The 16,035-nt window shown below is 33.7% G+C and overlaps 1 protein-coding gene across 1 annotated transcript; it reads left to right on the top strand.

The window, feature by feature from the left end:
* Nucleotides 1-228: 228 nt before the first annotated feature.
* LOC133190237 (phospholipase A-2-activating protein-like) lies at nucleotides 229-13,704 on the top strand. The gene is made up of 12 exons (XM_061325748.1): nucleotides 229-389; nucleotides 3,396-3,589; nucleotides 3,817-3,918; nucleotides 4,010-4,129; nucleotides 4,415-4,721; nucleotides 4,965-5,125; nucleotides 5,250-5,407; nucleotides 6,846-7,065; nucleotides 7,439-7,582; nucleotides 7,985-8,095; nucleotides 9,444-9,590; nucleotides 13,074-13,704. Exons 1-12 carry the CDS (start codon nucleotides 253-255, stop codon nucleotides 13,631-13,633), a joined length of 2,361 nt encoding a protein of 786 aa, XP_061181732.1. The 5' UTR covers nucleotides 229-252; the 3' UTR covers nucleotides 13,634-13,704.
* The last annotated feature ends 2,331 nt before the right edge of the window (nucleotides 13,705-16,035 follow it).

The raw sequence follows: 16,035 nt of genomic DNA, 5'->3' as shown, positions 1-16,035 counted from the left end.
AGCACGCCAAAATGTTTAGTATAAAGAATATCGCTTCTTTGGTAGACCAGAGATAGCTTTTTTCCCTCCTCAGTTCGAGCCCGATTTCTAGGGATTTTTTTTCTTTGAAAATTTTTGCATATTTCATACTAAACTAATGCCGTTTAAACTAATTTTAAAATGTTGATTTATTCCTATATATATGTTAGATATGGAACTTCAAATAAATGTAATATACAAAAAGAATAATCGGGTTCGACATTCATCTGAAAAATGGCAGGATACAAACTACGGTGCTTCATAGTTGGGCATGAAAAAGATGTTCGAGCAATTTCACCGACAATATTTCCCAGTGATGGTATTCTTTCCGGATCCAGAGATGTTACAGCTAGAGTGTGGATACCTAATGAGTATGATCCCTTGTTTCAAAAGAGAATACTTCAATGAATTAGTTTTGTTCTGCTTTGTCATCATGCATCAATGATATGAACATGTGATTATTGTAAACAAGGCCACTTTTACTAAAAGAGCTAATTTACATTTATCCTAAGTTTTAATATCAGTCCCGATAAATTACCTTTTCCCGTTTAAATGAAAGAAAAATTAAATAAATCTCATCCCTTCACAATTTAGAACTCAACATGTTCGCCTGAATGTGTGATCAACCTGTTGTCATTGATTATTTTCAGAGGTATTAAAATATAATAGATATGAATTAATTTCTGCAGAATTAATCAGTATCATGCAGTGTGATTGTTAATTAAACAATCTAATATGTTGACGGTGCGACCGTTTGGGCGAGCACATTGTTCACTTAATTTTAAGATCCGCCTCTTCAAATCGCACGAGACATTTGGAACGTCTAGATAGTGACGTCATATGTTAGTTGCATTTCATTAAACAAAGTTTGAAAAGTGCAAAAATTTTAACAAAGAAATTTAATCTACTATCTGTATGCAATATCCATTAAATTAAGGTGAGTTTATTTTTTGTGAATTTTTAGTTGTTGTAACAGTGTGAACAAGGTTAGCAGCTAGAACAACAATCGATGCATTGTGGGTCTAGAATTACTGCGGAAAAAATTCTGTTTAATGAACGTGCAGTAGTTCGAATTTTCTCTTTGCCCAAGTGTTGTCATTAGAACTTGAAGTGACGAGCGGTGCATGTGCTGCTCACTGCGCTCACTATTAATATATTAGAAAACTAGGTATGTTACCTATGTAAATTAACGCAACTTTTCTTTTTGAATGAAGTTTATTATTATTATTTTTTTTTTTTTGAATAACAGTCATCATGTAAATTTGAACAAATTTTATGACGTATTATTCCTTTTCTTGTAACCAGAAAAATTTGTAAATGCCTTATTTAATACGTTGACAATGCAACCATTAGGGTGAGTGCAGATATGTGTATTACTGGATATGTATTTAGTTTTAACTTAGATCCACCTTTTGAAATCGCACGAGACATTTGGAACATCTGTAAAGCAGACTGCAAATAACCCCTTGTTCACTCACAAATGCGAGTAATTTTGCCTGTGGGTGACCATTTCTTGAGCATGTTATTGCCCACATGGCGAGTAAGAACCCTATCAGGGTGTAGTTCCACTATTAAGGTATTCAATGTATAATGAAGGGATACTGAACAATTTTGAATCATTTTAAACTAGTTAAATATGTATTGCTAGATAACGATGGAAGTGAAATGAACCAAATATCACATGACTGATAACATATAAGAAAATGGTCATTTTGCACCTTAAACGTTTTTGAAGAGTTATACGCCCTTGATGAAAAGAGGAAAAAATTTTTATTTTGTCAAAATATCTGTGGTAAATGATTTATTTTATTTCATATTTTATTGAAGAGAGAGTATATGCATATTTTCACCAAGAGATTTGTATGAAGTTCAAATTACATTTTACAATATCTTAATTACATATGCACTGCCCGTAGACCTCAATGTAAAATTCAAAATGCAATTAACTAGACAATAATAAAAATTTTGTAAATTCCTTTGGTGGAGTATTTTTATTTGATAACATAATCAAAATGCAACCATGATTAAAAATATGGGACCATTCATTTATTTATATGTACAAAATGTGGTCGTTATACATTGAATACCTTAAATGCACTTTCATTTTAACTGTTTTCTTCCTATAAAACTATTTCAAGACCCAGAATTGTGTCTATGATACTCATCCTTAAAGGTATAAAAATTCCTTCAACATTCATTTAATTTTCCTTTTAGTGTCAACGGAGCGGGTTTTCATCCACATCCTATTCAGATGAACACTGTATATTATTCACAATAAACAGCTTGATATTCATTTATTTTCCTACTTAATTAAGTATGTTGAAGATGTTTTCTGATTTTTTTCTGCAACCATGGCAGTTAGAATAATCAGACTGTCTTTGGACAAGCTCTCACCACACCTGGTCCGTAGGACAATATCATTTTAATGATAGAAAGTTCTATCTACTACTGTGGGTAAAAATATTTCACCTTATGAACTTTAAAAGTCAGTAAAGCACACTCTCTATAATTTTTCAATAGAACAATAAACAGTGTGCACGAAAAAAATATTTTAACACCAGACATTCCGACCGGCAGTCTGATGCATTTCCCAGGACCAAATAAATTTTTGCCGGACTGAAACTTTTTATCAGCAAGGGTATTTATTTTTGTTAGGTGTTATTGCTGTATTTTATAGACGATCGAATTAAGTAAAAAGGAAAAAAACACAAATCTTAATTGATAGGCCTTCGGGCATTTGGACTGATTATTTAACTTCATCATCGGACCAAATCGATTTTCATGAGATTTGTCCGAAAGACCGGTGCTTTTGGGATAGACTGAATAAATTAAAAAAACATGACTGTCTTGAAGTGAATGAAAACATGAAATTTCATAAAAAGTGAAAGTTCCACAATTGGATAATTAATTTATGAGAAGAATTGTTCAAGTTTTAATGTTTAAACTGATGACATATATACCCTTGAGGCCATTTGCTATCAGTAGGTAGCTACCATTTATCCTTTATACACTATAAACTCACACCTGCATGCTTACTTAAATTTTTATTTGTGAAACAAAACCAGTGTGGTGGTATCTGCTTGGGTCGGACACATAATCGGAACATACTGTACGTGTACATAAATTGGCTATGCATGTCCCTGCCATGTATTGTATTAATAAATGATTTATTAGTGGTATTCTTGAATTAGCACATCATTGTTTTCACCAAAGCCGCTAAAATATGAAGCCTGCTTTTTTAAGTACACATACAGCAACCACCCTTCATCTTTGGTGAAACCTAATTTTAGCACATACTGTTAGAATAGATTCATACCCTCTCCCAATTTCTGCCAGTTCACATCAGTTTCTTAACTAAGGATTTTTTTTCCTGCTAGAATGGATCCAGGTTTTCATGAGGGTCAGCTGATGAGAGGACACAGTAACTTTGTGTCTGCAGTGTGTGTTATGCCCCCCGACTCTGACTATGAACAGGGTCTACTAGTAACTGGAAGTAATGATCATACTATCCTTGGTTACACACCAAATTCTACAGAGCCAGTCTTCAAACTCACAGGTCATGAGGGCACAGGTATCCCAATGCTACATAGATACATAAAATAATACAAGAAGTTTATAGAATATGAAAGGAATTTACATTTCCCATTAATTGTTATATTTTCCATGATTTTAATATTTTTTTAGACATGTATATGTATTTACATGCTAGAATAATTTAATTCTTTATTGAATGAAGAACGTCCATGTACAAACCACTAAAACAGAGATGGTATTTGCATTGAATCAGTTCTGTTTCAGTTTGTACTCTGGCTGCTGGAAAATTTGGGACTCTTATCAGTGGATCCTGGGACAAAACTGCCAGAGTTTGGTTAAATAAAAAGTGTGTCATGACTTTGAAAGGTATGACTGTATCATGGTTTTTGAAAGTGAAACATTGTAAGATAGCATTTTACTATTTCAATCATTATAAATGACTTTGTGATTTATTTAGGACATCAGGCAGCTGTATGGGCTGTTGGTATTGTGCCTGAGCAGGGCTACATGTTAACCGGATCAGCTGATAAAACCATTAAACTGTGGAAGGCTGGAAAGTGTGAAAACACTTTTACAGGTACACTAAATTTGTGCAGAATGCATTGAAGGTGAAATTTATACATTTTCATGTAGATTCTTCATTTTCCTATTTTATTATGCACAATTTCTTTTTTAAGAAATCAGTTTTCCAAACAAAAAACTTAAAAATTCTGTTTATTAAAATATTTGTTACAACATTTGACTTTATATTCTTTATTTTATATTCTTTTTTTTTTTTAGTTGGTGTAAATTTTTCTTTTATACATACTAAAGGACAAAGGTAGTTTGCTATCCTTTGAATAATGTGCTCTTGTCTTATCAGGACATGAAGATTGTGTGAGAGGGCTTGCTGTACTAAATATGAATGAGTTTATATCCTGTGCCAATGATGCTACGATTCGTCGATGGTCCATGTCCGGCGACTGTCTACAGATCTGTTATGGCCATGAGAACTTTGTCTATAGTATTGCTGTGTTACCTAATGGGCAGGACTTCATCAGTGGGAGTGAGGACCGTACAGTGAGGGTTTGGAGGGACGGGAAGTGTGTTCAGACCATTGCCCACCCTGCCCAGTCTGTGTGGGCTGTGTGTGTCCTACCAGGAAATGGGGACATTGTTACAGGAGCAAGGTAATTACCAGTGTAAAGATTGGGTAAAGTATTAATTTTTGTGCATGTGTATCTACTTTTTGTCATGCTGTGTCAGGTTTGGTTTGATTAAAGGAATTTTACATTACTTTCTCTTCATCATTGATATGCAAAATATAGTAGAGAATGATTTTGATAAGTTACACACTTGATCAATAGGAAAGTATATATATATATAGAAGTAATTGGAACTTTCTGATGATGAAATGCTTTATTTTATTACAGTGATGGTGTAATTAGGGTGTTTACCACAACACCAGAAAGAATGGCACCTGAGGATGAACAAAAGTCATTTGAAGAGCAGGTCGCAGCCACAGCAGTGCCCAAGCAGTTGGGGGATGTAAAACTGGAGGACTTACCAGGACCTGAAGTTTTACTGAATCCAGGTACACTCAATACTGATTCAAACACTCATAAATAATAGCTGACTTTACCTGTTAGTGGACTTTACTTGTTAGAGGACTTGGCTGTTTTTGACTTTTTATAACAGCCTGTGCATTAATTTTGAAGGTACCAAAGAGGGACAGCAAAAGATCATCAGAAGAGGTCCAAATGCTGAGCTTCATCAGTGGGACATGGCCAAACAACAGTGGACAAAGGTTGGAGACGTAGTGGGCTCTAGTGGCGGAACTCAGCAAAGTTCTGGAAAAACTCTCTACGAAGGAAAGGTAAGGGGTTCCAGGGGTCAGTGAAACTTTCTGGAGATAATCTTTTAAATAAATTCACTATAGACTAGTCACTTTTGAATATTTGAATGAGAAATGTTTTAGTGGACATAAGCTTGGAAAATTCCAGGACGGAGAGGTTCGTTTACAATGTATCATTGAATGTAGAGATAGTGTATGAATTTTCTTGATTGTTTTAATATTTCCAAATCTTAACAACAAGTTTTTATGCTGAAGATTTTGGGGCTTATAGATTTTGATCTCTCTTTCTGTCTGTTTGTCTGCAAAAACTTAAACCTTGTCCATAACATTTGGACTTTTCATATTTTCACATGTGTATTTCTTGTGACAAGAACCAACATTTTTAATTCAATGACTATGAACTTCAATTTTGGCCAATTTCTGAAAAATTTTTGAATGGACGTTGCAAGGACTTTCATATTTCACATGTATTTTGACAAGATCTTTCTATGGGTAGCAACCTTTTTTGACTTCATTATCCTTGGAGTTTGACCTACTTCTGGAAAACTTTAACCTTGGCCATAACTTCTAAACTTCTAATAATTGGAGCTAGGGCTTTCATATTTCACATGTGTATCCTTGTGATAGGACCTTACTATGGATACCAATTTTTGACCTCTTGATCTTGACCTTGGAGTTTGACCTACTTTTGAAAGACTTTCACCTTGGCCATAATTTCTGAATTGGTGGTGCTAGGGCTTTCATATTTCACATGTATATACCTTGTAACAAGACCAGGCTTGGGGTAATGCTAAAGGTAATGGTAATGCATTGTAATGCATTACTTGAACTCCAAGTAATGCTAGTAATGTGTAATGCCAAACAAATTTCATTACATGTAATGGTAATGTAATGCATTACTTCCTTTACTTTCTTGTTACAAGACCTTTCTTTGGGTACCAACATTTTTACCTCTTTACTTCAACCTTGGACTTTGGCTTACATTTGAAAAACTTTAACCTTGGCCATGAGCTGTCATGTGGAACATCAGTGTTTTAATAACCCATCTTGTTTGACCTCATGTCCTTGACCTCCAAGTTTGACCTACTTTTAAAAAAACTTTAACCTTAGGCATTACCTCTAAAAGATTGCTGCTAGGGATTTCATATTTCACATGTGTATTCCTTGTGACTTAACCTTTCTTGGGTACTAACATTTTTTACCTCATGACCTTGACTTTGGAGTTTTACATAATTTTAGAAAACATTAACCCTAGCCATAACTTCTGAATGATTCATGCCAGGGCTTTCATATTTTACATTCATGTTTCTTGTAAAAAAAAAAAAAAAACCTTTTTGTGGATACTAACATTTTTGACATTGACTGGAATTTTGTCTACTTTTGTAAAACTTCAATCTTGGCCAGTAGCTGTCATATGGGGGCATCAGGGTTTTACAAACACATCTTCTTTTTTCTTTAGGAGTATGACTATGTGTTTAGTGTGGATATTGAGGATGGGAAGCCCCCTCTTAAGCTCCCCTTTAATGTCACAGAGGACCCATGGTTTGCTGCACAGAGATTTTTAGAAAAGAATAGTCTGAGTCAGTTATTCCTTGATCAGGTTGCCAACTTCATCATAGACAACACTAAAGGAGTCACTCTGGGACAAGAGACCTCAGGATATGTAGACCCATTTACAGGTCAGTTTTAGCGGCTTGTTTATTAGCTTTGAATAAGACCTTGGAATATGTAGATCCATTTAGAGGTCAGTTCTAGTGGCTTGTTTATTAGCTTTTAATAAACAGTTTTTTATATAAAGTTCAACATCGAAAAGGTTTTAATAGTTCATGTTATAAAAGGTAAAGTGGAAATAATCTTATACATTCTTTATTAAATGCTTAACATTTGTGGAGGAAATTTTGCTTTTGTATAAACAACAAAGCTGAAATCTTAACACATGCATCATGGACTGCTGGATGATGCAACCTTAATGTGATTTTAATTTAATTAATTCTCCTCCACCAAAGTCAGATTAAGCTTTGTGAATAATTGATCTCCTTTTCTTGTGGCTAGGAGGAAGCAGGCATGTTCCTGGTTCTCAATCCAGCATAAGCTCAGCACCAGCCTCGGGGACTGACCCATTCACAGGAGGGGGTCGATACATCCCAGGAGGGCAGACATCACAACCACAAATTTCAGGCTCAGATCCATTCACTGGTAAGGCCTCTCTTGTGTGATTTTTTCTTTATTTTTCCATCCTTATATTATGCATTTATTGCTGGGTGTAATTATGATAACATATATTTTATTAGACATGAGGAAAAACTGACAAATTTGAATGTTTGACAAGACAAGTGATCTTGATGCTCAAAATCCCTGTCAACAAGTATTGTATTATTTAAGTTTTATTGCTTTGCCATTATACAGATGATTAAATTTCTCCCAGTACTGTGATTGGACCTCCTTATAAATATCTTAATGATATCCCAAGCAAGTTTGGAATTTCATTTTTTCTGTATCGAGAAACAAAGTTCTGATTGTCATTTCCAATGACCTGTTTATGACATTAAAAAATTTATAGAAGACCTGTATTTCATTTGCACACCTATTTTTCTCCAGGAGCAGGAAGTTATAGACCTCAAGATGTTCAGGTTAATTTGGCCAATAATACCTACTTCCCCCAGAAGACCTATGTTACCTTCGAAACTGCCAACCATGTTCAAATCATTAGTATGTGCTCTTCTAACATATTTATTAGGGCCCCGCAAGGATTTGTGGGTGCCCTATAGTAATCACGCTGTCTGTCTGTCCGTCTGTCTGTCTGTCTGTCCGTCTGTCATTCTTCCGTCTACAAATTTTCTGTTTTTTTCTAATAACTTTTTTTGTAGTTGACCAATTAAGTTCAAATTTGGTATGTTGGTTGAAGAGGAAGTAAGACATATTTTGATGCTAAGTTTGGTTCTCTGTGTCATCCAGTTTGGAGCTGGGGTGGTGGGGTATATTCCTTAACTTTACATTAGAATGAATGCCAGGGCAAAGAGAGATAACTGCTGAGAATGTTCCTATTGTAAACTATGAAAGCTGCAACTATTCCCATGGGATTAATTAACTTTCCTCTTGAAGAAAATCCAAAGCATTATCTGTTTCTGTCAAATTGAGATTAATTAAGACCTCTGTCTGCAAATGAAGTTTGTTTTGAAGTTAAGGTCAATTCTGAATGATGTTTACATTCTCTGAAATGAGGATTTAAATAATGTTCATACTTTATTTTGGTAAAATATACAATGAGTTATGATTTTATTGAATTCTAAAAACAAGATATACATAAAGATATGGTTTTTTGGTTTTTTTTTTATTTATTCTATTTATTTATTCTTTTTCTTTTTTTTGGCTGCCATATGTAAATTCAAGAATACTATTAATTTTAATGGGTAGTCCAATAATAAACTCATTCTATCATTACTGAAAGAGTTCTTATTGTAAACTTGGAAGAAAAGGATGAAAGAGCAGTACAATTAATCCCTTGGGATTAATTATCTTGTCTGGGGCAGAAAATTTTCCAGGCTTATCTTTATTTGTCACTTTAAGATAAATTAACCTTTGTCTGCAACTGATGTTTAATTGTTTTGAAGTTAAGGTCAAGCCTGAGTGATATTTGTATTCACTGAAGGCTGGCATTTTATAAAACACTTGCTATATTCTTGTTTAAATATACATTTAATTGAGTTATTATAGATATGATGTTTTTTACTGCCTTATGTAAATACAGGGATACTCTTTACAGGTTGTTGGATATTTAAGAATTATCTTGAAATTTTATAAATACAGTTGTTATTGCATATTCTTCTTCATATATTTTTAAATTTTTGTAATCAATTAAAATTCTCATTCTGTAAGCTGTACCCTTATATTTCTACCCCTCGGCGGGGCCCTTGCTGACTGGTCAGTTTTCTAGTTTGCTTCTCAATCTCTTCTAAATATACATATAAAGAAATGAATAACAGTAAAATTATGTTCTTATTAGTGGTATTAAAAGCTGATTATACTGAAATTTAAGAACTTTGTTTAATCATTTTAGATAAGCTCAAGGAGTTTAATGACAAGGTTGGAGCAGAGAACCAGCTAAGTTCCGATGATCTAGATTCCCTGCAGACATTAATGGAAGCTAAAGATGTGACAGAGGCACATGTGGGCGTCATGAACAAAGTCCTGCGGTGGCCAAAAGGTACTCTATTCTGTTAGTTTTATCTTTCACCAGATTACAGAACACCATTGAAGATTTTCTTTTTAATTTTAACCCTTACTCTAGAATTGAAATCAGTTGCATACAGATATTTGAAGGGCTATTCCAGATTTAAATTTGTATGTTTGAAATGGGGTGGGCAGTAGGTGGGTGAAGGGGTGGGTGAGGGGTGTCTTTTTAATCTTGAGCCTTCTCAAACCTTGAAATCAAACTAAGATCACTGTTTCAGAATTGTGTCTGTTTTTGAAGTGGGGCAGGGTTTGGGATGGTTGTTTTTGCTCCCACTTCCCACAAAATGATTTTGGCCCCCACCACTTACATTGTCCTAGATAAGTACCAACCACAATAAAATGAAATGTAAATCCCACAGTTATGATAGGGTGTAAATCAATAGGAAAGCTGAAATGGTAGTTAGTGATCTTTCTGTTTGTGTGTACAATGACTACCCTAACATCTGAGTATTTGTTTAAATTATCTGCATCCTCAATTAACAAAACATCATAGGACATGGAATTGTTTTTATTTACTTGTGAAGGAGTACACATCAATAGCAGATATATAAAAGTTGGGGGGGGGGGGGGGTGTCTTTGGACGTGCGCAATTATTACAAATGTTTAACTGGTAAAATATTTTACATATTGATTTTGATATATATCTTCTTCAGCAGATATGGGCCATATGGCAGTAAATCTAGGATTTACTCTGTTCTATACTTTCATTTTGCCAGTTTTGAGTTTCTTCCCTTTAAATATCACCAAAGAAAAACAACAGAGGAATTGATATTATTCTTTCCAGAACTGATTGTAAACACTTAATTCATTTAATCAGAAAAAATGATCATTTAACATTATATATTTTTTGAAGAAACCCATTCATCCATAATTTAAAGATCTGGACAAGCAATACATTATACTATCCTCTTGCAATAAAGGAGGGCCCCTCTTTAATAATACCAAGAGAAACCCCCCTCCACACACTCGCTACCACAGACAAACCTACAAACCATTTTTAAACAGCCCAAAGTAGAAAAAAAGGTACCGGTGTATTATATAAACATTTGCATGCTAGTTTTGCAGGAATAATGGAATTTCCAAAAGCTCAAGAAGGCCTCAAAAGGGCAAAAAAATTTAGAATCACCAATCCATTTTCCCAGTTAACCAAAAGAAGTAATTTGTTCAAAGGCATCGAGTTACTTTAATCTCACTTGATATATTAGACCAAAAAAAAAAAAAATAGTGGAGAAAAATCATTATTAAATGATGAATTTTTTTTTTTGTGCCCTGATATAAAACTTTCAAGATGTAAAAATGAATCATTTCAATAACTTTGAAATTTGTATATGTACAAAAGTATAAAGTAATTTCACATAATCAAGATGCGCATGTATTATGTGTATTTTTCTTAATGAATAATATTCATCTAAAAATTAAGTCAGTGGAATGTAAACTACGCTCCTGATCGTACATACATTATGGATTTATAATGGGAAATATGATAAAGCTGATTACATAATTTATAAATCAGAGCACAATATTACATAATTTAATACTCAGACACTGTTAAATGATATTTAGGGGTAACATTTCACAGCTTATTTTCATTTGGTCTTTAAAAATTGCTAATATTTTTTTTTTTCAATTTATTAGAAAAAAATCGAAAAATCAGCTTCTGAATTTTTTTGACAATGACACCTGCAAATATATTTTGTGTATAAAGTTTTCATGCTGATTTTTATTATTATTATTAAGGTCTTCCATTTCAAACGGAAGACCTTCTACTGATTCTGTTGTTTCTTTTCCACTATTATTATTTTTTTTTTTCTCTCTTACCGATTTTGTGCAGACGATTTCTCCAGAACGCCTGGATAGATTTTCATGAAACTTTCAGCAAAGATGGCAAGTCATCTGAACTTTATGCTTTTTTTTTTTATTTTGCCGTCGTCACTTCTGGTCGCGAGATACGGCCAATTTTCCATTTTTAAAGTGGCATGTTGTCTGCAAGTGTTCTCAAAAAAGGTTTGAGATTTAGTCTTGAAACTTTCAGGGATGATAGATTGTGATTCGTAGAATTGAGAAACCTGTTCCGTTTTTGTTGCCGTGACGTCCCTTGTCCATTGGAACTAGTTTAAAAGTATGCAAATTTTTATTTTTTTCTTTTTGAAATGTTTATAATAGAGGCAAATAGACTGTTTCGAGTCATATTATTTCCACCGGAAGTGATTTCTTCCAAACTGGAAGTAGTCGAAAAAATGCTCATTTTTCCTCGAAACTTTGAGGAATGATTCCTCCACACTCAGTGAGGAGTTAAAAGTCATTTTGAGTACTTCCGGTAATACCGGAAGTGAATAAAAAAGACCGGAAGTTGTTTGAAATTGATAGATTTCACTCTTTAATGTGTTGCTAAACATATTTTGAAGAATTGACATGAATATTTTTTCATTTAAAGATTTTTTACTTTCTTTTATCAATCAAAATTTCCCAATCAAGATCTTATCAGAAATCTAACAGAAGACCTACTCGTTGCTCGCAACGAGATCTCATCTAGTTTTTATTATTATTATTATTTTATTTTTTTGCAAATTTCTTTTGTTTAGAGAAGTAGATATTGTTATTATTTAATTGATTTTAAACATACTTTTATTTTAGGTTATTCAATAGGTGTTGTTTCTTTTGCTCTTTTAATTTTAATTTGTGGAGTGCCCCCTTGTATGACTTCACATTCATCATTTTTAAGAGTGTAGGAGACATAACAATGGAGATTTTTTTCTATGTTTTGGGAGTATCTAACGGACAGCTGAACTTTGAATGCATGCGTGGATCTAGAGGGGGTGGGGGGGTCTGGACCCCCTGGAATTTGCAGAGTTATTAAAAGTATATGTTTTTTTTTTTTTTGCTTGTCAACAAAATTTCTGGGTTTAAAATTGGGAAAGGAATTTAGTGTTTTTTTATTTTTTTTTTGTTTTTGTTTTTTTTTTTTTTGTTTTTTGGCTTGTCAAGGAATTTTTGGGTTGGAATTTTTTTTTTCTTGGACTGGGGTGGAACCCCCCCCCCCCGGAAAAAATTCCTTGATCTGCACCTGGAATGGATGTGTTAAATTTATTCTTAAACTGTTTTAAATAAATCAACATCTAACCTCCTTATTTTGTCAACATAGTTTCTGATTTTAATTAAGTGGGAAATGTTCAACCTTTTTGAAATATCAATATTTGTTCACTTTGGATATACTGATTAAATTACTCCTCTGAGTGTTTGAATGTTTAGATTCTATGTTTTACACAAAGGAACAAACTCTGCTTACATTGACACAGTTTACAAGACTGATTTTCTAGATAATATTTTTATCTAGGTTATTTTACATAATTATTTTACATAATTGCTAGACTTAACTTATTTTATGCACATGATGCAGCTGTTTGTTGCTTTAATACAAATTTTAATGTATACCAATTTTTAATATATTTTTCAGAGTACATCTTCCCAGGACTAGATGTACTCCGAGTGAGCATCAGGGATCAGAAGGTGTGTGAACATGTCTGTTCTCAGGGGGGATTCCTAGACAGCCTGCTTCGCTTCCTAGACTCGAGTTCCCCCGTCCCCACTCAGATGTTGACGCTTAGGATTTTAGTAAACTGTTTTCTTCACGAGAGTGGACGGCAGTTTCTGCTGTTAAACAGAGACCCAATAATAACCCAAGCTCTGAACTGTAGATTGACCCCAAACAAAAATGTTCAGATAGCTGTTAGTACCTTGTTACTGAATTACTCAGTAAGTTTACAGGATCGAGATGATGAAGAAGGAAAGTCTCAGTGTTTACTAGCGGTGGCTAGCGTAATGGAGAATCCCATGGACCCAGAGGCAGAGTTCAGACTTCTGGTGTGTTTAGGGACATTGATTTCTAATGACAAAGACACTAAAGAATTAGCCAAATCTCTAGAAATACAGAATCTAATTATTCCAATGCAGACCCGCCTTGACCCCAAGAAAGTTAGTGAATGTGCAGGCTTCGTGATAAATCGTCTTCAGTAATTATGCATAAAAAATCTTTCTTTAGCAACTGTCTGAATGACTTGGTTTAAAATGTTAATAAAATTATGTTAAAAAAATATCAGTGTTGGATGACTGCTTGCTGTCATTATTTGATACACCAAGTGAACAACATTACATTCATTTTTCAAGGATTTTATCTCTCTTTGAACACAAAAACCACATCATGTTTATGTTTTACTTTGAGAACATCATGAATCATAATAAATACATTACAAAGTCGCTGAATGGAGAAACTGCATGGATATAATTATTTCTGCTTGAATATGATAGACCGTTTACATGAATAGGCATGTTTTTAAATACTGTTCCCTATATCAGAAAGGTTTTATTTTTGTTAGCTTATATAATAAATGTGATGTGTAGTTTCCAGATTTATGCTCCAAGAATTATTCTTGTAATTTTCAAGTCTAGATAGAGAGAGAGAGAGCTAGATAGATAGAGGGAGGGAGAGAGAGAGAGAGAGAGATAAATATTATAAAAAGGACGTGTTTGTTGGATATTGTGCAGTTTCAGATTAATCTGTTTGATCCACCAATCAATTGTCAATTCCATTTAATTTACTGGAGCCTAGCGAGGACTTCTGATGCAGAGTATATATAGGCCCTCTAAGTTGTGGGCACCTAGTAACAAATCCTTTAGACTAGAAAATATCGGAGGAAGGGGGGTTATAGGAGGATTGATGAAAAAGAGACAATGTCAGAAAAAAATGGTGAAATTTAAAATTTGGTGGAGGGGGTTGTTGTCCTTTCTCATGCACGCGCAAGCATTGTTGGGTTCATTGCAAAATATTGATTCACGCATAATTACACAAAAGATAAAGTATTCTAGAGCAAGCAGGGATCCTACGGTCTGCCATTTCAGCAGATAATAGCACTTTTTGAGAGGCAAGGCTTGGAAAATTTTGGTTGGTTAATGGAGACCAAGGTGAATCTGTCTCCATCGCACTTTCACTTTTCCGCGATTGGACTGCTTTTCCGCGAAAAAAAATCCTGTTTTTCCGCGATTATATTTTTTTGCTTTTCCGCGACTTATATTTTAACATGTACCTCTTCCGGTAGTCAGGTAAAACCCGTTACCAACTGCTTACCACTGGGAGATGGAAGTAGGATTTTAAGCAGGATAAGTCTATAGGCGCATTCAATCTTTTTATATACAGTAATATGATATTTTTAAAACGTGCTAATTACAGCAATTTTTGATTTTTATTTTAATGAGTGTATTCAGACACACCTAGAAAAAACACATAAAATACAAAATACACCATCCTGAAACCAAGCGCCCATGGTTGCAAAAACAAAATCGCGGAAAGACAGGACGGCCGTCTTCATTGATATATTTATTATACCACAGAAGTTAATTAGAACAATTCTTCCACCGGGCCGGAAAATGTGGAAAGGGAAACGAACTGTTACATTTATTATAAAATGTAACAATTAAAATGCATATCGTTCTGTACGGTTTTGCATTATTACTTTACTCTTTCGTTTTGCAATATGTGAAATAATTTATCAAAATGTGTTATGGTCACCTAAAAATTAAAACATACCAGTACTGTGATATACAAAGATTGACCATTTTAATTTCCATAAAGTGAAAATCATTTCTTTAAAGTTTTAATCAACATCCAGAATAATATTTTTGTTTATATTTTCTTCGAATCAACTACACATTTTCAATTACATGTATCAGGACTTTGATTCAAAGTTCACTGAGTTAGATTATTAAAGTCCTAATGAAGATTACTCCGAAAACTCTTACTACCTGAAAAAAATGTCTAGTAATGATCTAAGATAAAATCGGTATGCACATTAAATATTTGAAGTACAGTATTAATTTTAAAAAAGAAAAGCCTTTCTATACATGTATTTAAAGCATGAAACATAAAAGACTAAGATTTAGAGATATGAAGAGAAAGACAGATTACAGTTTATAATAGCTATACAGCCTCCAGTAGTAAAAAAGAACTACACGGCAGGTACACCTAATGGGGAAAACGGGTGAGGGGAAGGGGGAACACATGTTTGTGTATAAAAAAAAATGTGTTCAAGCTAAAGTTAATCTATCTCTTGATTTTGTCCATGCATGTACGTGTCGCACCAGAATTTTCACTGGAAGTAAGACATTTCCTGTTTGTAACATCTGTCACCTATTTTGAGAAACTGTCAGGAACTTTGTTGTGTACAATATCAAGGCGTATTAAATCCAAACAAATTGAAGGAGTACTCTTATTGCTGAATAAATACACATAATTTTGTGAACGAAAACTGAAATAAACTTTGTGTCTTGAAAGCTTTCATGGGGTGTAACCAATATTGCGTCGGTGTAATAGATTGAATTATCAGTCGACCGTTTTAGAGAAGGCATTAAGTTATAATTACAAG

Source organism: Saccostrea echinata, unplaced genomic scaffold (genome assembly GCF_033153115.1).
Source record: "Saccostrea echinata isolate AGI-Se365-2 ecotype Australia unplaced genomic scaffold, CSIRO_AGI_Sech_v1 ptg000022l, whole genome shotgun sequence".
NCBI lineage: Eukaryota > Metazoa > Mollusca > Bivalvia > Ostreida > Ostreidae > Saccostrea > Saccostrea echinata.
The sequence above is the reverse complement of the archived record's forward strand: the minus strand, read 5'-3'. Positions and strand labels throughout refer to the sequence as shown.